We start from the raw sequence: 20643 nt of genomic DNA, 5'->3' as shown, positions 1-20643 counted from the left end.
TAGGTCAGTGCTCAACTGCTGAGCCACACCTGGCCAGGCAACATTTTTGTTTTTATGATCATTCATGTACAAGTTTTTGTGTGGATACATATTTTCATTTCTATTGGGTATATACCTAGGTGTACAATTGCTAGGTCATATAGTACCTCCAATTTTCATATTTTGAGGAACTTCCAAACTGTTTTCCAAAGTGGCATTTACATTTCCAACAGAATTATATGAGAATTCCAGTTTCTCCAGTTATCTCTGCTGACTATTGTCACCTGTTTTTATTTTTATTTTTATTGTATTCATCCCAGTGTGTGTGTGTCACACAATATGTCATTATGGTTTTGATTAGCATTTTCCTGATTACTAATGATATTGAGCATCTTTCAATGTGCTTACTGGTCATTTGTATGTTTTCTTTAGAGAAGTCTCTGTTCAGGTCTTTTGTCCAATTTTCAATTGGGGTTTTGTCTTTTTATTGTTGAATTATAAGAGTTCTTTATATATTCTAGACAAAAATCTTTTATTAGATATATGATGGGCAAAATTTTCTTACATTTTATGAGCTGTCTTTTTATTTTTCTGATGGTGTTGTTTGAAGTACTAAGATTTTTAATTTTGATGATTAGTAAATTTTCTTGAGTGAAAGTTTCTCCTTTACCTTTAGGACAATTTCCATAGCTTTACATGATTAAAATTTTTTTTTTCACCAGTTAAATTGTTGTTTTTCTAGGTAGAGGGTTCACCAAGCTCCTCACTCCATTATTCTGAAAGTTCTTTCCTACAAAATGTTTTAATATCCTAAGGGTTCAGTCTTTTCTAGGTCGTCTTATTCAGTATTTGCCTTGTATTATCATGTATCATATAATTATCTTTCCAGAGAAACTCTAGCATTATATTCACAAGTTACATGCACACACACACACACACAAAACACGCTTTCAGGGGTAGGGACCATCTGGCCAGCGGGCCGTGAAATCATTTGGTCTGGCCCTGTCAAGGCAACCTCAGGCAGGACTTGAAATTTAATAAAAATATGAGCTTTTTTCATAGCTAATTTTTAAGTTGATACTTTTGTATGGCCCATGAATAATGTTACAAATATCCAAATGGCCCTTGGCAGAAAAATGGTTCCCCACCCCTGCGTTACGTGAATGGTAGCATATTAAGCACACTCTTCTCCCTCTCTCTGTTCTCCCTCCTGATAATAACTTGTTTGACACTACAACTTTAAAAAGCAGGTTATTAGTGGTATACTAAAGCAGAAAACTTCAAGTCTGGTTTTGTTTTGTTTTTGCCTTTTCTTCCATTTTGCATCTCAACTCAAAAGGGCTTTCAGTTAGACCCTGGATCATTTATTTTATAGTAGAATGCACCTTTTCCAGCCCCTCTTTTGTTTTAACTCAACAATATTGCGTAGAGATCTTTCCACATTAGTACATGAAGAAAAGCTTCCTCCTCTTTTAAGTTAGTGTGGATGAATCCTAATTGATTTAACAGTCTTTTGTTGATAGTATTTACTATAGTTTGTTGACTATTTGACTCTTATTTTAGATGCTTGGTATTGTCTAAATGCTGGGGATACACTGGTGAGGACCAAAAAAAAAAGAGATTATATGTACTCCCCTCATGGAGCTTAAATTTTATGAGATAGACATTAATAAAAGACCAACTCAAGTAAATGCAGAATCACATTTGTGAGAAGTGCTAACAAGAATCTAATAAAGGAAATTGACATAGGGTGGCGAAGGAGAGCTTTTCTGAAGCGATAATTGAACTGACATCTATAGAAAGAATTATTAGTTTTACATATTTTAATGATGTAATTTTGTCTTGTAATATTTATTCTCCCGTTTCTTCTGTAGCTTTAAGCACTTTTTCACCAGTGCCTCTATTTCAGCTTTTAAACATGCTTAACTTTCTCATGTATTAAACACACACACACACCAGAAAACCTCTTCTCCAACCCGCTCTCCTTGCCAACTGTGACTGCCCTTTTTCTCTGCTTCCCTTCTTACCAAGAGAGTGTTGTCTAAACTTCCTATTTGCATTACTTATTTCTTACTCACTTGAGATAGAAGAACTTCAGTTTTACTCCCCTTCAGCCTGTCCCAGTCTGGTTGTAACAGATTCCTCAGTCACCCTTGACTTGCATGCACAGTGAACACTTTTTAGCATCCCTTTTGCTTGAATATTCTGTAGCATTGCATCTAATTGAAAAAAAATTTTCTTTTAAAAAATATATCTTTATTGATTTCAGGGAGAGGGCAGCAGAGGGAGAGATAGAAACACCAATGATGAGAGAGTCATTGGGGATCAAGCCCGCAACCCGGGCATGTGCCCTGACCGGGAATCAAACCTCGATCTCCTGGATCCTAGGTCAATGCTCAGCTGCTGAGCCACGCCCGGCCGGGCGCATTGCATCTAATTGAGAGCTCTGTCCTTGAACTGTTCTCTTAGCTTGGATTTCATGGCACTACGCTCTTTCCCTCCCCTTTTTAACAATCTTTGCTGGCTTTTTCTTTCCTAACTCTTCTGCTTCTTAAGGTTTTGTCTTAGGCTCTTTCCTCTTTCCATCAAGCACTCTCTAGGCAGTGTTCAGGCGGTGTGTGTAGGTGATTCCCAGACCTATACCTGATCTTTCTGCTGAGCTTTGCACCATTGTTCCCAGATGCCTCCCATATTTTCCTGCTTTATTTGTTCTTTGTTAGTTCAAAAATATTTATTTAGATCCATTTATTTAGGCATTGTGCTGGTGCTGGGAGTCTGTTAAAGGTACCTCCAATGTAATATGATCAAAACAGAATTCATGGCTTGTACTTCCTGCCCAAAAGAATAAGCAAGTAAATAAACAAAAACAGCCTAAATAGTCCCTGGCTGGTGTGGCTCAGTGGTTAGAGTATTAGCCTGCGCACTGAAGAGTCGGGGGCCCGATTCCTAGTCAAGGGCACATGCTGGAGTAGCAGGTTTGTCCCCAGCAAAGTTGGGGCAAATGCAGGAGGCAACCAATCGATGTGTGTCTCTCTCACATCAATGTTTCTCTCTCTCCCCTTCTCCTCTTTTCCCTCCCTTCCACTCTCTGAAAATCAATGGAAAAAATATCCTTGGATAAGAATGAAAACAAAACAAAACAAGCAAAACCAAAAAACAACAGCCAAATAAGACCTTTTCCACCTTCACTATTCTCACTCATCTACTGAAATTCGCCCAGTTCTCTTAGTCTAAATCCTTGGCATCAGCCTTGACTCCTCCTTTTCTCTGAGTACTTTTCCAGCCTTATCCAGCCTTATCTAGCCTTATCCAGTCCAATCCAGTCCAGTCCAGTCCAGTCCAGTCCAGTCCAGTCCAGTCCAGTCCAATCCAATCCAGTCGAGTCCAGTCGAGTCCAGTCCACAACATCTAACCCAATATAATGTTATCAAGGTCTGACCATACTTTCTAAGTATCTCTAGTGTATAAACCCCCTTTTCGCTGCTAAGATCCTAGCCTAAGCTACCATCACCTCTTAAGTAGACTGCTATAGTTCCTTCTAATTGGTCTTACTACATTTACTCTTGACCACCATCTGGCAATTTGCCACATGACTGCCAGCATGATCTTTTAAAGTGTTTAATTCCTCTGTGTCTCAATTTTCTTACCTGTAAAATTGGTATACTAATAGCCTTCCCTTCATAGGGTTGTTGTAAGAGTAAAAAGAATTACTGTGTCCCAGACACTAAGGCCTCAGTAAATTGTCGTTGCGATCTTATACAGTATTACATTAAGCCAAGTAAAAGGTACGATTAAGACAGAAAGAGGTTTATTAATAATATACTTGAATGGGGTAATTATTAGCTTGTTTATCCTTAATTATGCTATGTATGTTCACACAAAAAATCTGCAGCTCTTATGTGTGACCTTATTATGTGTAATTTTTTTCTTAATTAAAAGGCTAAGAAGCACCAGGCCTTTCTAGTAGAGACATGTGAAAATAACGTGAACGAATTGGAATCGATCTTGGACAGCTTTACTGTGTCGGGCCAGTGGACATCAGGTTAGTTGAAGGTATAAAATGACAGATGCATCTGTCAGTGTTCCAAAGTCACTACATTTTGGGAATTCTGCAGATGCCTCTTACAGTCCCTCATCTCAACATGTTTTGATTTGATGACATGATAAGAACAGTCCTCACAGCAGTCAGTTGGCCTAGCTGGCTGAGAAAGGGTGACGGAGTGTGGACCTGCTGTTGTCCTCCCAGAACTTGATTTACAAGTGTCGGGGTCTGTATGACTGGACAGACAAGGGCTCACTTGCTGTGTTCTGAATCCAACTGAGAGAAAAGTCCTTACAGTATACCTGCAAGGGAAGCAGATGTTTCCATCAAACTGAGCCAAATTCTGAGGCAACCTTCAGCAACTTAAAGGTCATGCATTCAAAAGGTTTTGTAGGACACAGGCTGTAACACAGTGCGTATCCTACACATTGCCTTCCAAGCTGGTTTTCTCTTTCCTTTTCTATTGCCATATATATTCTCTCCAGAAAAAAATGCTTAGGTAAAATGTTTTGGTTTTAGTATTAGCATACTTAATATGATAAAGAACTATAGAAATTGTATACTACATAGTTACATTTTGGGCACTAGCAAAAGCATCAGTCGGCTAATGAATGCTGTCCATGATTTCTGCTTCCTTAATTTTTGTGCTTATGCCATCATATGTGCTGTAATAGCTTTGACTTAAATACTTTTACTTTTCTACTTCAATTTTCTTTTGCCATACTGGCAGCTTTGAACTATTTAGTTGTTTTCTGGCTCAATTATATTCTTGAAACAGCACATACAATTAAATTCCTTACACTTTAAAATTGAGCTCCAGGACTCTGTTTATTTAAAGGAACCAAACATATTTGGCAAGTGAGTTCTTTAGGAAATTGTCAAGTTCAGTCAAGTTTGTTGTCCTAGAAAGAGCAGAAGGATATGATACAGGCTCATTTTTACCTGATGGGTTGCAGATTTCTCCTGGTGAGCTATTGGAAATGTAGTGTGCCTTGCTGTTACCTATTTTTGGGGTCTGCTTTTATCCTTCTTATATTTTAGGAATAATTTTACAACATTAATGTATAACTTTCTTTGTTTTTATTTAAACTTTTTCCAAAAAAGCATTAGTGTTTCATGGCTTATTACTGTGGAAAAAATCAAGGTATATAAAAGTGGCATAAAAATTAAGGATGCCCAGTTTTCAAAGATATTCAATAAAACTTTGCGGGGTACAATTTGTGTTTGCAGTGGCACTGTTTTATTATTGACATGTCTCACTGTTTATAATGGTGTTAGAGTCTTTAAAAACTTATTACATTATTATAGCATATCCTATGCCTCAACATTATTTTAACTATTTCTTCAGAGTTGAATTAGAAAAGCTAAGAAGAATGAAGTCATGTCTCCTTTGAGTTCTAAAATGAAATCATTGATAACAAAGTCTATAGAAAAAGAATTGTCTTCTAGTCAAGTTTTTCGTTTTATTCTTTTAGTGACCATCCCTTTTTAATTTCCTACTTTCCCATGTATGTCCATCTTCCTTAAATCTATGCTCAAATCTCACCGTCTCCAGAAAGCTTACTCACTACCCATTCCCATGCCACTTGCCTCACTACCTCTGTCCCTTTTCTGCTCTACTCCCCCCCTCCCCCCCAGCACTTACTGTGGTATAACATATTATTCGGTGCATTTATTATATCTGTATTGTCAGGGTTCTTCAGAGAAACAAACAAAATAGGATATATGTGTGTGTGTGTGTGTGTATCCATATCTTATATATCTTATATGTGTATATCTTATATAATATACATTACATCTATCTATCTATCTATCTATCTGTCTGTCTGTCTGTCTGTCTGTCTGTCTGTCTGTCTGTCTGTCTCTCTGTCTATCTGCCTATCTATCTATCTATCTATCTATCTATCTATCTATCTATCTATCTATCTATCTATCTATCTATCATCTATCTATGTACATATATAGGAAGACATTTATTATAGGAAGAGCTCAGTTATGGAGGCTCAGAAATCCCATGATCTGCCCTCTGCAAGCTGAAGAGCCAGGAAAGCTGGTTGTATAATTCAATCTGAGTCCAGAGGCCTGAATACCTGGGGCCGCTGGTATAAGTTCTGGAGTCCGAACGCCCAAGAACCTGGAGCTCTGATGTCTGAGGGTAGAAGAAGATGGAACTTCCACCTCAAGAAAGAGAATGTGCTCTTCTTCCATGTTTCTGTTCTGTTGGGGGGGGGGGTTGGGGAGCAATGGATAGATAACGCCCGCCCACATTGGTGAGGGCAGATCTTCTTTACTCAGGCTACTTATTCAAATGCTAACCTCTTCCAAAAATACCCTCACAGACAAACCTAGAAATAATGTTTTATCAGCCTTTATTGTACTCCTTAGCCCAGTGAAGTTGACATAAAAAATTAACCATCACAGGTTAATTTTTATAGATGAGGGCAAAGATCTCTGTCTCTTTTATTTACTTACGTATTTTAAGCAGCTAAAACAATGCTTGACACAAAGCAGGCACTCAATAAATACTTGTTTAATATGAATGAATAAAAGCATGAATGAATTAATATCAGGTTGAAGGTCTACATTACATTTGCATTTAAATTTTTGAGGTTATATGGTCATAGAATCTTTAAATTATAGCAGTTTTTTTGGTAGCAACCTACAAGGAGTCACCAGGAAGATTAACCTTCAGTGGAAAAGATGTGCAGTCTTACATGGGTCATAGAAATGCCACCTTGATTGCCTGCTTTCATTAGACAAGATAACCTCAATTTATTTGATCAGGGACATTTTTGCCTCGTTTCTACTTTCCACTGAAGTTGAAGTACTCTAGTTGCTCATACCTCATTTCTTTTCTGGTGGAAATTCTTATAGTGAATGTGTATGGGGAGAAATCTTTTCCCACTTTGAACCCATGCAGTTTTTCTGCCTCAAGTGTTTCTTCTAATACAGTTTCACCTCTGCCTGAGGATGCTAGCAAACATATAGAATGTGACTTTTTCTTCATTTGGTTCATACAAGAAAGTTTTTCTTATGTCTCAGTCTTGGATCCTCCTCAGGGTGGTTGACTTTTATGTTGACTGAGACAGAGCCCTCCAACCTGCTTCAACCTTTCTTTCCTTGCGGAAGTCATTTGTACTATTCCAGAGGTATTCTTTTTCTGTCTACTGGAGTGGGTGAAGGACCCTAGGAAATAATAGTAACTGTGTTTGATGCCTTAAGGCAAGTACATATCACCCAGAAATTGAGCAGTTTCAGGGACTGCTGGGAAAATGAGGACAAGAAATTGGACTGTTAGCTTCCTTCTCTCTTCCTTTAGTAAAGGATTATTCCCTAGAACTAGTGTTTTCTTGAGAATTTAAATTGTTTTAGTGAACCTCATGGCTGGTACATTTTAACCAGAGATTAAGGAGTTACTGAGAAGCTGAGAATGCCTGTAGGGGCAGCACACAGGGCTCTTCTGGTATCATTTGCTGACTTCTCTCTTACTTCCCTTCTCCCAGTTCACTGAGATTCACAAACCAAACTTGGCCTACTTCATCGTGGTCATAGATTCAGTTTGTGAAATTCAAGGAGTGATTTCACTAAGACTACTCAACATTATTTAATGGGATCATTAATTAATCACATGGTTATGGTGGCTGAGAAACCCAAGATCTGCATTTGCAAACTGGAGACCCAGGAGAGCTGATGGTATGGTCCCAGTCTGACTCTGAATTCCTAAGAACCAGATGAGCCGATGGTGTGAGTTCCAATTCGAGTCTGAGTCCAAAGGCAGGAGAAGTCTGATGCTCAGCTTAGCCTTTTATTTTATTCAGACCTACAAAGAATTGGATGAGGCCCCCCATGTTGGGGAGGGCATTCTGCTTTACCAAATCTACTGATTCAAATGTCAGTCTCATCCAGAAATATCCTTGTAGACACACCCAGAAATAATATTTAACTAAAAATCTAGATTCATGGCCCAAATTTACACACAAAATTAACCATCACATTTCCTTTTCTCTCTCCCTCAGCCCCCAATAACCACCATTATACTTTCTGTTTTTATGAATTTGACTACTTTGTCAAATTCAACTACCTCACGTAGTGGAATCATACAGTATTTGTGTTTTTGTGATTGGCTTGTTTCACTTAGCATAATGTCCTGAAGGTTCATCCATGTTACAACATGTGACAGGAGTTTCTTCTTTATTAAGTCTGAAAATATTCCATTGTATGTGTATTTATCACATTTTGTTTATCCATTCTTCCATTGATGGAACTTTGGGTGCTTCCATCTCTTGGCTATTATGAATAGCTCTGGTATGAACATGAATGTACAAATATCTTTTCAAGACCCTGCTTTCAGTTCTTTTAGATGTATACTCAGAAGTGGGATTGCTGGTCTTTTAACTTTTATCACAGAACATGAGTGTACTAATAGATGCCTTGTGGGATGTCTTGCATTCTAGACATACTCTTTCTTAGGCCCAATTTCCCCTTGGTAATCAAGACCAATTGTCCTGGTACAGAAGAACCTTCTTTGTTTTTTGGTTTCCTGGCATAAGGAGCCCAGAAATAACCAGGTGACATTCTCAGCTTCCATTTTAATGGAATCACTGCTGTGTCCCATGGTGAAAGCATTTCTCCCTTGGGAATTAAGATTTAGACCAATAGAGCCTATAGTTTCTGGGATGAAAAGCTGCCATCTCACTAGTGGACCATTAGGTGCGATAGAGAGATGAGCTATTCCCTTTTCCAACATTTGATTCCAGGATCTGTGAATCCTGGCTATGGGAGAAACACAGCATGTATGGATTGCTGACTTGGAGCACATACTCTATCCTGGAGGATATTATCCCTGTCCTACAGAGTGTTGCCATCATCCAGCACCATGAATCTTCAAGAGGCCATTCTGCTCTTCTGTATGCCAGCTCCTTCTGAGGGATGAGAAACACAGGAAACCATAGGAGTTCTATGAAAATTAGCCCATTTCCACACTTTATTTGCTATAAAATTAGTTCCCTGGTCAGAAGAAATGCTATTTGGAATATGTAATGGTGGACAAGGTATTTTATAAATTCATGGATGATGATTTCAGTAAAAATATGATCAGGGAAGGAAAATCTATATCCAGAGTAATATCTGACTTAGTAAGAGTAAAGCATTGCTTATTCCATGATGGAAGTGACATAGTATAATCTACTTGGCATTAAGTGGCTGGCTGGTCCACCTAGAGAATAGTGCCATACCATGGGTTTAGTGTTTGTCTTTGCTATTGATAGATTTGACATCCAGCAGGGGTTGTAATCCAGTCAGTCTTGGTGAATGGAAGTCCATGTTGCTAAGCTCATGTATTGTTCATCCGTGCTGCCGTGACTCCATTTTTATCCTTGGTTCTGCCATTACACTTGCTGTATGACGACAGTGGTTGGGAAAAGATGCTGGCTAACATCCACAGAATGCTTCATCTTGGTCTCCTAATTATTAAGATACTGAAGTTGATCTGGGCAAGTGACCATTCGAAGAGGTCTATCCACACACATACTCTTGCCCAAACCACCTTGTTACCAATTTTCCAATTGTGTTCTGAGTCCCTGACTATTCAGCCAAACTGTTAGCTACCACCTACAAATTGGTGTATATTTGTACTTTTGGTTATGTGTCGTTTCTGGAGAAATGACAGGTTCATTACTTGAAATTCTGCCTCCTGGGAAGATTTTACTTCACTGTCCTTCAGGGTCACCTTTGAGTGGGACTGTAGTGCTGCAACTGCCTACTTTCAAGTAGTGTCAGCATATCATACAGAACCATATTTTCCTCCATTAGCCAACTGGTCATAGAGAACTTTCCATGGGTCCAGGGTGTGGGTTAAGAGAGAGCAAGCAATTTAATAAGAATAGGGCCCATGAGAGCCTGGACTACTTGCTCCTGCAAATTATTTGTGCCTTCAGGACTTGCTTGAACCCAGTTTTGTATATACGCTTTCACTTGATGATAGAGTGCTATTGTGTATGTTCAAATTTATGGGTTGGTGGATCAGACAATAACCATTTTAGGATGGGCAACTCATGGTAAATTGGTGGCTATGCATGCAGTATCTTCTGAGGATTAGTAGCAAGTCAAGTCTAAAGATGATTTTCAAGAAAAGAGTTGTTTGTAGAGGATGGCCAAACTTGACTTGCTTGAATTGGAGCAGTCAGAATGGTATCTTGGTAGAGAACTAGGTGGAACATGTCACGTCATTTGGAATGGAGAGTTGATCAAGATTTCTACAGACTGGATTATGACAGAGAGCTAGAGTTGATACAGCTCTGAGGTAGGGCAGGGAAGGTACATTGCTGGCATTGCCAGTTGAAAGAAACTGTTTTGGTAGTTTTTACTAAAAGGATAAAAGAAATAGCTTCATTCTAGTTGCCAAGAAATATACTGATTTGCTCCAACAACGAAACTACATCTTTACCTGCAGTTAAACTGGAGTCACATGTGATTATGCTTGCAGTAATTTACTGTCATTCTCTAACATCCATCTGTATTCTGCACAAGCCAGATAGGTGAGTTGAATGCTGATGCGGTTGGAATAACCACCCCTTTACCTTGTCAGTCCTTAGCAGAGGCACTAATCTCTGCAGTCTCTCAAGAACTATGGCATTACTTTTGATTTACTGTTTCCCTAGGTAAGAGTTCTAGTGATTTCCACATACTTTTTATCCACTGTAAGTCCCTCTCTCATGGGTGAGGTAACCAATTTGGACGTTGTGCCAGATTCTGCATTTGTCTTTTCTAACTATGCGTTGCAAACTACGGAAATAACTATGAGGTGGGTTCAGGTATCTCCTAGGCCCACTGGAAGTAGATCTTAGCCACAACTCAGTTAATCACCTGACCTCTATAAACTCCTACCTAAACTGGTGAACCACAATAGTATTGTAGGTCTCCAGGGATAGAGTCCATGCAGATCCAGTGTCCAGTTACCCCAGATCAGTACGGTCAGTGTCCCTTCCCCAATGCATGAGTACTCTGGTAGTGAGTCCCATGTTTCTTTGAGGCCCCCTCCTCGTTACTCAAGGTTAGACAAAAGGACTTTCCCCCCTATTCTGAGGATGAACATGACTACTCATATTCTATAACATACCTTTTTTAAAAAAGCTCAGTCCTTTGTCTCATATTCTCTCCATTATTTCCTAGTAATTCTCCCCTTTGGAGGTCTTTCAGGAAACTGAAGTAGGTAAGACAGTGCTTGAGAAGGTGGGGGAGATAGAGTCACCTCATTCATTGCAACTTATTGTCTCTATAGTAGAACTGTAGGTTAGTGGTGTAATATAATAACAACAACTTGAAAAATAGTGGTTTATCTGAGTCATGTAAAAATACTTAGTTTTTGAGATTGTCTAAAGGGAAACATTTAAATAGAGGGCTTGGAATCTTTTCTTATACCCTGCTCCCTCCTGTGGACTAGATTTCCAGGGGGTACCCGGAGTTGAAATGTACTTAAAAGTGAGAGAGATTGAAACAGGCAAGATGATGCAGAATTACAGGCTGGTGTCCATGTCAGACACACACACATACAGGGAGAGGGACAAACTCAGAAGATTTTCTGGTGTTACTGAAATACTAAGTCTTCTGAAGCATTCTTTTGTTCATTTGGACTCTGACTTGAAAAGCCATTTATGACCACTATTCAAAATTTTTTTAGACTTTATTCTTATAGGGTAGCTTTAATAGTCTATTGTTTTTTGGGGCCATAGTGCAGTGATTAGAATGTTATTAGGTTAAATTAAATAAGTCGATAAGGTCCTGGGTCCTGAGTGACCCTTTCATTTATAAGCATTTTGTCATTTTAAGGGACCAGTAAGTATATCTTTTTATAATGGATCTAGGTGGGACATAAAACATACTTTGCATTTCAACTGAACTTTATTGTATAAACATTTTCAGACAGAGAAACGAAACTTTATTTTACGTAGACTGTAAGAATGTGTATGGGTCAGTAAGGAGAGGGCATTTTGTTCCTTACCCCTCAACACTCATGTTAAGATGATTTTATTCTTCTGAATTTCTCAGAGGAAATTTTCTTCCTTATTATAAAAGCTAGCAGATTTCCTTAGTGTCCTTGAATGATTTATTCATGGCCTACTTGTGTAGTAGCAAAAGAAAAGAATTATACATTACATTTTTTATCTTATGCAAGAGAGCAATTTTAAATATATATATTTGGTAAGACCTTTAATAAAATTTTTAATGAGTTGTCTTTCCAACTCATAGTCTTCTCCATTATTATGGCTTAGAGCAGTGCTTTTTTCCCCCCTTGCCTGGAATATGTGTTGTTCCCATATTACTTTTGTTTTTTAAGTTAAATATTCTTCTGTTCAGGAAAATCTGAGGTGTACCCATACTAAAGATAGTATTTAAATTATACTTTGATGAATATACTAAATTTATTGATACAATCTTGTCTAAGATTAAAACACTAAATATCAGTACTCTGAGATGAATAAAGCTGGTCTGTCATTAACCAAACATCCCCCTTTTTCTTTCTTTCCTTTATTATTGTCTTCTTCCCTATTCCCCCTAAGTTCTAGCAACTGAAAACTTGAAGGATGGATGAATGATTTTATATAATTACTCATTTACTCTCTCTCCGCCTCTTTTTAGACTGTAAACTCTGTGAGCACGGAGACTACACCAATCTTGTTCACTTCCATATACCTAGTTCCTAGGATTAGTATGTAGTAAGAGTTCAGTAAATTAATTGATTGAATGAATCAATGAACAATAAAACATATACTATGAATGGTTCTTTTAAAAATTTTCTTTGTTGAAAATGTGTTTACTGTCCATTGAAATAGTTAGATTGTAAATAATGGGGAGGAATTATAATAGGAGAAGAAAAATATTTTTAATAAGAGTGTTTTTAAATTTGCTACTTGTTTTTTAACAAAGAGTAGTCAATAAACAATCAATTTAAAGTGGCTTTTGAAACTAAACTATTGATTATTTTGGATTAATATTTTGAACTGCATTTTACCATGTGACCTTGATTAGCTCAACTAACTTACGGCCTAACAAAATTAAAATAGTTTGAGGGTATAATGCGGAAATACTCATATTTTTACAAGGAGTATCAGTTTTAAGGGTTTTAATTGAAACATGATGTGGGCCTATGTAGATAATAACATATTCATTATTTATTTCAAATTGTAACTTGAGAATTTTAAGGATTGAAGAATATTTCCAAGCATAACAGAAAATTATGTGCCCTTGGGTTCAGAAATTATTACTTAAGCAAAATAGGCCTCACTGATCAGAAACACAAGGACAAAGTAAGGATACATAACTCCCCCAGACAACGTTAGTATAGACTGTTCATTTAATTGTTGGATGACAGGTGTGTACAAACACTTCAGTTACTTAGGGTATAGGGAAAAAAAACAGTTCACTACTGACTACAATGTGCGCCTTGTAAGGTACAAAGTAGCCATAAATTAGAGCTTGACATATTATGAAACTTAATTTGACCACTTGTTTAGAAAGACTATTAATATTTGACTATACAGCAGTATGTTTTGGAGAATGATTCTATGCATGTTTCATAATGTCCTTTTGCTCTAATTGTAATATCTCTGTTACTGTTTGCTTAGCTTTTGCCTCCTTGTGACGTTAAGGGTATACTTTCATCCTGTATTTTTCTCTAGGCAGCCACAAGGACAAAGCTAAACCTCCCAGCTTCTCTGTTGTCCTTGAGAATTTGAGGCGTACCTTGACAGATTACCAGAACAAGCTGGAAGATGCATCTAATGAGGTAACACTTGCACTGTGTGGCTGCACACATATAGCCTTCGGCCTGCAGCAGTACGTATCCCTTGCTTGTTACAAAGGTCAAAGAAATTGGGAATATTGAGTTGGCAGCTTCACGGATACAAAAAATAATAAATTGTCTGTCATTGTTCTTTAAGTGTGGCCTAAAGTCGTGTCTCACTTATGTTTTTGTAACTTAGGCCACAAAATTATTTTCAAAGTTATAAAGACTCCCGTCACTCTTGTACTTCAAAATCCAGTTATTTTAATTTAATTCAAAAGCTATGCAAGTCATTTCAGTTAATGTGTTATATTTAAATTTTAATGTGTTTTTATGAAATTTGCAGTAGGTGGTGGAAATTTAGGTGTTGTCAGTATTTTAGGCTAAGATTTCTACAAATTGTGGAGTCTGAATAAAAAGAGGTAAGTTAGTTTTCATCCTTTGAAGTGAACAAAGTGTTGACAGAAGTTTTTAAAAACAATTGTCTGACATAGCCTGGAATTTTTAGTTTGCTGATTGAAAAAGTGCATGGTTCTATTTTTCATCTCATTTGTATTATTTAATGTATGGGTTGATAATTTTCTTGGGTATTAAAATATTTAATGAATTTGTGTTTTAAAAATTGAAGAGTTTGCTTAGTTACATTTTGTCAGATTAGAGAATATAATGTAATTATATTAAATACAGTTAGCTAGCAAAACAACAAACATTTTTCGAACCAAAAACAAACTACACAGCATGGAATTTAGTGTTTATCCTTCTGTTTATCTGGTTCATTCATGTAATACGAAAGCTATGAAACCATTACAGTTCCCATTTCAGAAGGGGCTTATTTTACTTTAGTTTAATAAGGTGAATAAAGAAGGAAAGTGAGCCTTCATAAAACTCTCCGTAATTGTTCAAAAGGCATCAAAGACAGTGACCATCGAAATAATTATTCTATAAAGAAAAAATATTGCTAAGTCTTTCCCAGTGAGACAAGACAACCTGTATCGTTAGTAGTTTATGAAACTCTTCTGAGGCCTCAGACTGGAAGCCGCAGGGTAACTCGGAACATGTTACCCACAGCGAATTGTTATTTGGGAGGATGGCTGTCACATGATCCTCAGCACAGTTGAAAAGTCGACTCAGCAGGCTTTGGCTTCGCAATGCTCTTTGTTGTGAACCAGTGCCAGAGACAGCAGTGGGGAGACCGAGGGGGTGGCTGCAAAGAAAGCAAAAAGAGCAGTCTGACAGAAAGAAGAATGAACTGTCAAAGAAAATAAATCACAAGCGGAGCAGGACCAACTGATGACCTGCCACAGCCTTCCCAGTAGGACTGCATGTGACCGACCCTGAAGTCGTCACACGGAGGGAGACCAGTGAACACTCGTGATGGATGGAAAGAAGCGTCTTCTACTCTGTCCTTTTTCTTTCCTTATAGATGCCACTGCTTCTGGCAGTTTGGTCCAGCAGGGTTTTAAGAATAAAGTTATATTTGTTTTAGTAAGAATGAAATCCTTTGTCCAGACAGCTAGTGAAAACACAGGAACATCACTGACATTTTAAGCTTGAACGCTTTCTTTTCGTTTTAGCCACGTGAGCTTGTGACAGAAATTACATAGTTAACCAAAAGAAATAATTTTTAAGGTTCTTAATTACTATTCAAAAATTTATATTAAGTGATTGCATGAAAACATTTAAAGATTAGCTTTTGAGTTACTCATCCTTGAAAAATATAAAAAAGTTACTTACATTTTCTTTTATCAGCTAAGCAGCATGAATAATGCTAAGGAAAAGGCATCTACTGAACTTGATTCTACCAAACAGAAGATAGAATCTCACACTAAAAATATAAAGGTATTATGATTTTAAATAACGTTTTCCTTTTGTATTAGAAACAAATATAATTATTTAGGGAACCTTTTAAAGTAGAGATATCTGAAAATATAGCTATCTATTTCTTATTAAGTACATTTGGATACAATTTTAATTTTTTATTTTTGATCAAAGTAACAGGAATGTTTTTTTCATTAAAAAAATAAAACTTGATTAGACATTGTTCTGGTTAATGGAAAAATTTATTTCCCAGACTTAATTATAATACCATAGATTAAAGAATTGATTTGAGATGTAATGTCTATCTTTAGATACATCGTAAACATTTTACATAAGCATATCGGTATTTGGAGTCAGTTTCCACCATTTTAGGGTGGAGCCATCGTTTTTAGTACTTCATGCCTAGTGGCTGAGACCACACCTGGCTCAGGTCTAGGACAAGTTAATTTTCTTTTCTATGCCGCTTTTATGTACTACATTTTTGCAAAACTATACCGAAGCAACTCTCAGAGTTGCTCAGTATTGTTGGATATCTTTGTGTTGGTTCATACTGCATTTGTCCTTGATGCACTTCATAGAATTTAAGGTTAAGGAATAAATAGTTCAGCAGAATTTTATGCCACATATTTTAGATTTGTATTAGTATTTGGAATTTCACAGAGAAGGAAATTTTCTTATATTAAATGTAAGAAATTTATTCTTAAAATGTTGTTTACATGTTATTTAAAATTTTTTTGAGTTACTAAGTTATTTTTTTATAATGGGTTGAAAGAAAAGAACTTTTTGGAATAAGCTGTCTCATTAGTACTTTATGTTTAAATGCTAAAACAAAAAACTTTCTAATTTTGCAGCTAAAATAATTGTATTTAGATAATACATTCAATAAATACCTTATTGTTCAGCATTATAATTAAATGCTTGCCTTTGTGATTGTTTTATGTTAAAGCTTTGGAAGCCTTCATTATGTATTTTATTTTTGTGTCCCCCACCCCTGGATTGGCCAGCCATCATACGACCTCTGTTTTTGGTGTCTCCTGTAGGACCTTCAGGATAAATTGGTTGATGCCAGTAAAGAATTAAGTCACTTACGCACCAAGTGTGCAGATAGAGAGGCTCTCATCGGCACTTTAAAAGTGGAACTGCAAAATGTGCTGCACTGTTGGGAGAAAGAAAAGGCACAAGGAGCCCAGTGCGAATGTGAGCTGCAGAAGCTTTCCCAGGCTTTCCACAAGGACACCGAGGTATTACCTGAGACCACATGACTTGGCAGGAAAGGCCTTTCACTAATCGCAGTTTTATAAATTTACTAACATCTGCTGGCTGTTTTTACTCTTATTTGGTTTAATTCAAAAAATTCTTCTGAGCCGACCGCTTTGGAATATGCCTGCCAGCTGCAAAACCAGTCACTCCATTACTCCTGTGTCATCTTGTTTTGCGGGAGAAGTAATACAGACTGTCTCTCACTGTACAGCTGATTTTCTCTATCCAGAACATCAGACCTCAAGCAGCTATTCTCCTAATAGCCTTGTTAGGTTGGCCTGATTGCTAATGACACAGTTATTATTATTTTTATTTCAGTAGTTCAGTAGCTAGGCATGGTGGAAAGAATATGTTTTTTTGTAGTCAGAAATACCTAGACTTGGGTCCTGGTACTTCTGTTTACAAACTGTGAATATGGACAAGTCACACAGTGTAGCCTCTCCACATCTGAGTTTCTTTATTTGCAAAGCAGGAATACTATTAGCTTTAATAGATAGTCTCCTTACCCTTTATATAAAAATTTAGAAAAATATAAATTCCCCAAAATTAAAACTTTTATTCGGGTGCCATAGAGAGTGGCCTATTTATTTTCATTTATTAATCACTTGAAGCGTGATGATAAAACTTTTATATTCCATATGAGCCGTGTGAATGGAATTATATTTTCTTTTACCCATGGGATGTAGAGCTAGTCTGGCTAGTGTGAAACCGGTTTATCTGAGTCGTCCTGCATATTGAGTTCATTACTCCAACAAATATGAACATGCATGCCAAGAGAGTAAAAAGGAAACATTCTTTCCCTCTTTTTGCAGTCTGGGATTTAAATTGTGTCCACATGAAGGGGCTGGAATTGTTCTACACATCAGATAATGATTAAAGTAAAGGAAACTAGAAGCCTGACTATATTGTAAAGTCAGCATGTCTACAACAATGCGGTTGGGTTCAACATGTGTGAATTGATTTTGGATCTTGAGAGTCTCTTTTCACGCCAAATGGGTGATTATCATGCGTGGTTTATCACAGCCCAAGCAAAAAGGACATAATGGCGACACAATGAATTATCCTCGAGGACGAACTCAATGGCAAAATGTGCGGGGGGGTGGAGTGTGGGGAGGGTCCAAGTGCCTGAATATTACAGTTGCTTAGTTATATTTAATAAGGTTTTTAAACATCTCAACCCAGTTGAAAATGCAAAAGACATCTTGAATTGCTTAAAAAAGAAAAAGGCATAGCATATTTATGAAGACTCTTCTGATATCCTAACTCAAGTTTATGATTCTGATTACATATTTAGATTTTTTGGTTTTTAAATTGTTATATTTGGAATAAAATAAGGTGGCATATAGGGAGAATTAAAATACACATTTTGATACATATAAAACTTTCCCCACAAATTCTAATTACAAACCTTTACATATGCTATATTCAGTTTTTCTTATCTAAAATTAGAATTTCTATTTTTCCCCCGTTAAAATCTCTCTTTTAAAAGTTTTTCTTTTTCTGCTAATATATTAAAAAATCTTGAGGGAGCTTATTTTATCTATACGAAATATTCATTTTGCAGCTTCACAGTTTCCTGGTCTTGAGGTCCATTCTTTGGGACTGTATAGATGGAAACCTTATAAAGACAGTATTTGGCATTTTAGTAAGTAAACTCTCCTTGTGTGCTCAAGATGGGATCAGCTTTTTATTGAGTTCTATAGCAGAGTATTTCTAAGTCATTAAACAATGGATAGTTTAGTTATTGCAATCACAATATAATTTCAAAGAACCTTTTTTTACATATTTTTAATTGGGTGGTTTTGAAAGTATGTCTTGGGCAGCTGTGCCCCACCCCCTTTTTTGACTGTTACTTTGTAATGTTTAAACACCTACAAATGCCCCTTGTGCCAAACACTATATGAACTTATAGTGGAGAAAACAAATGAGCCTGTCTTCCATATCTTTCATATCACTGTCTGCTTCGCCTAAGGGGCTTGGGATAGATTTCCTGTAAGTGGTAAGTTAACTGGAATCTCTGGAGGGTGAAAGCTGAGTAATTGTGTACCTGTAAAGTACAGATATTGGTGTAGCTTTTTCTTTCACAGAGTTGAGTAACATTCTTCTCTCTCTAATGGTGTTTTGACTTAAAATAACATGTTTTAGCAAATGTACATATGAAATTATAGAATTATCACACAGACTTTCAGTTAGAATTGCTTAGAAACAACTTGTTCAGATTCCTCATGTTACAGCTGAGGAAGCTGAGGCCGGAATATGTACTTTCTAAGAACACATCTCAGTAGTAGCCAGGCTGGGGTCAGATTTCAGATTTGGGCTTTGAATATTAAGTGTAAGCCATTCCCAGTTTCTATCTGATGCTTAGTTTTGAATGTAAAAGAAAAAGTCACCAAAGTGACAATATTCTGAGACTTGAGTATTTTAATTCCTCTCCAGGTTTTTGAAATAAATTCTTTACCATGTGTATTATGTGTTTTACTTCTTACAATGTTTACGTACTGGAATTAATTTCCTTTTTTTCCTCACAGGAGAAGCTAACCTTCCTTCATACCTTGTACCAGCACTTGATAGCAGGCTGTGTGCTCATAAAACAACCAGAAGGCATGCTGGATAAATTCTCTTGGTCTGAGCTTTGCGCAGTCTTGCAGGAGAATGTTGATGCCCTGATCGCAGACCTCAACAGGGCTAATGAGAAGGTAACTGTCCTCAGGCACCAGATACCTCTATTAAATTCAGTGACATTTGTCCACATCACAGTATCATTAAGAGGGGCTGACATTCATCTTATTTCAAAAAGAATTTGGATGTTAATAATTCAATACCATTAATTATGGCTTGTCTACAACTCAGTTTGATGCCATTGCTGTGGGCATGTAAATGTGACTGAAGTCTGTATGAAGTCTCTAAGCTCCACTTTCTGTGCAGGACATGCTAATACTACTAGCCAGTATTAGCCACAGGGACCTAATTAAAAGAAAATAAATTAATCTTACTGATGAAGCAATTCAAAGAACTTAGCCATTTACATTAATAAACCAACTCTTTATGTTAGCATAAAATAAAAACAAGATACAGTTATTCAAAAACATGATCTTAAAATTCTTTGCTTAGGAAATAATGAGGTGTTACTTTAAAAGCAGTTAAAAATTTTAAATTATGTTTATGACATTTCTTGAAATATAACAAACTGTGTATTACCAAACCCATTCAGTGCTTTCGCTTGTAAGAAATATATATTGTAGGAGAAAATGGTAGACTTTTATAGTCACTTTATCATGCACAAGCTTAGGAATTTGTCTTTCAAAAATAATTTAAAAACTTTCTTTTGGTTATAGAAAATCAAAATGGCTTAGCATACCGACATATGTCACCATTAAAGATAGTGATTCTTATCCTGGGTCTTCCGAACTGATCAGAACTATGATTATGTGGTCTAGTTCCCAGATCTTAGTTGCAATGACGTTTGCTCTTAAGAGACATGAAAAGAAAAACTGTTCCCCAAAGTTTAGTTTTAATCTTTAATTTTAGGGTGAGAGAGAGAATTTTGCCTTGGTCTGATTGTCAAACACTACCATTGGCGCTGAGAAGTGGGATTGAGGAAATGAGAGAATAAATTGTGAGGCACAGATGCTGTTCATGATTGTGAATGTGTTTATCATGGGTTTGAAAATTACTGATAATTAAAATGAGTTCATGTTTTAACCCTCTGAGATGGTGTTATATTCTAATAGATTTTCATAGTTTCAAAACATCATTAATTGTC

The 20643-nt window shown here is 36.7% G+C and overlaps 1 protein-coding gene across 1 annotated transcript in view; it reads left to right on the top strand.

Annotated features, from left to right (window-relative positions):
• The window catches only part of CCDC171 (coiled-coil domain containing 171), a 236209-nt gene that overhangs the window by 70130 nt on the left and 145436 nt on the right, over positions 1-20643 (top strand). Inside the window, exons 11-15 of the mRNA XM_016214453.2 lie at positions 3919-4021; positions 13699-13805; positions 15552-15641; positions 16661-16861; positions 19409-19576. Coding sequence (XP_016069939.2) covers positions 3919-4021; positions 13699-13805; positions 15552-15641; positions 16661-16861; positions 19409-19576 — 669 coding nt within the window. The remainder of the gene's footprint in view (positions 1-3918; positions 4022-13698; positions 13806-15551; positions 15642-16660; positions 16862-19408; positions 19577-20643) is intronic.

Source organism: Miniopterus natalensis, chromosome 12, assembly GCF_054644295.1.
Source record: "Miniopterus natalensis isolate mMinNat1 chromosome 12, mMinNat1.hap1, whole genome shotgun sequence".
NCBI lineage: Eukaryota > Metazoa > Chordata > Mammalia > Chiroptera > Miniopteridae > Miniopterus > Miniopterus natalensis.
This window is presented reverse-complemented; position numbering and strand designations above follow the sequence as displayed.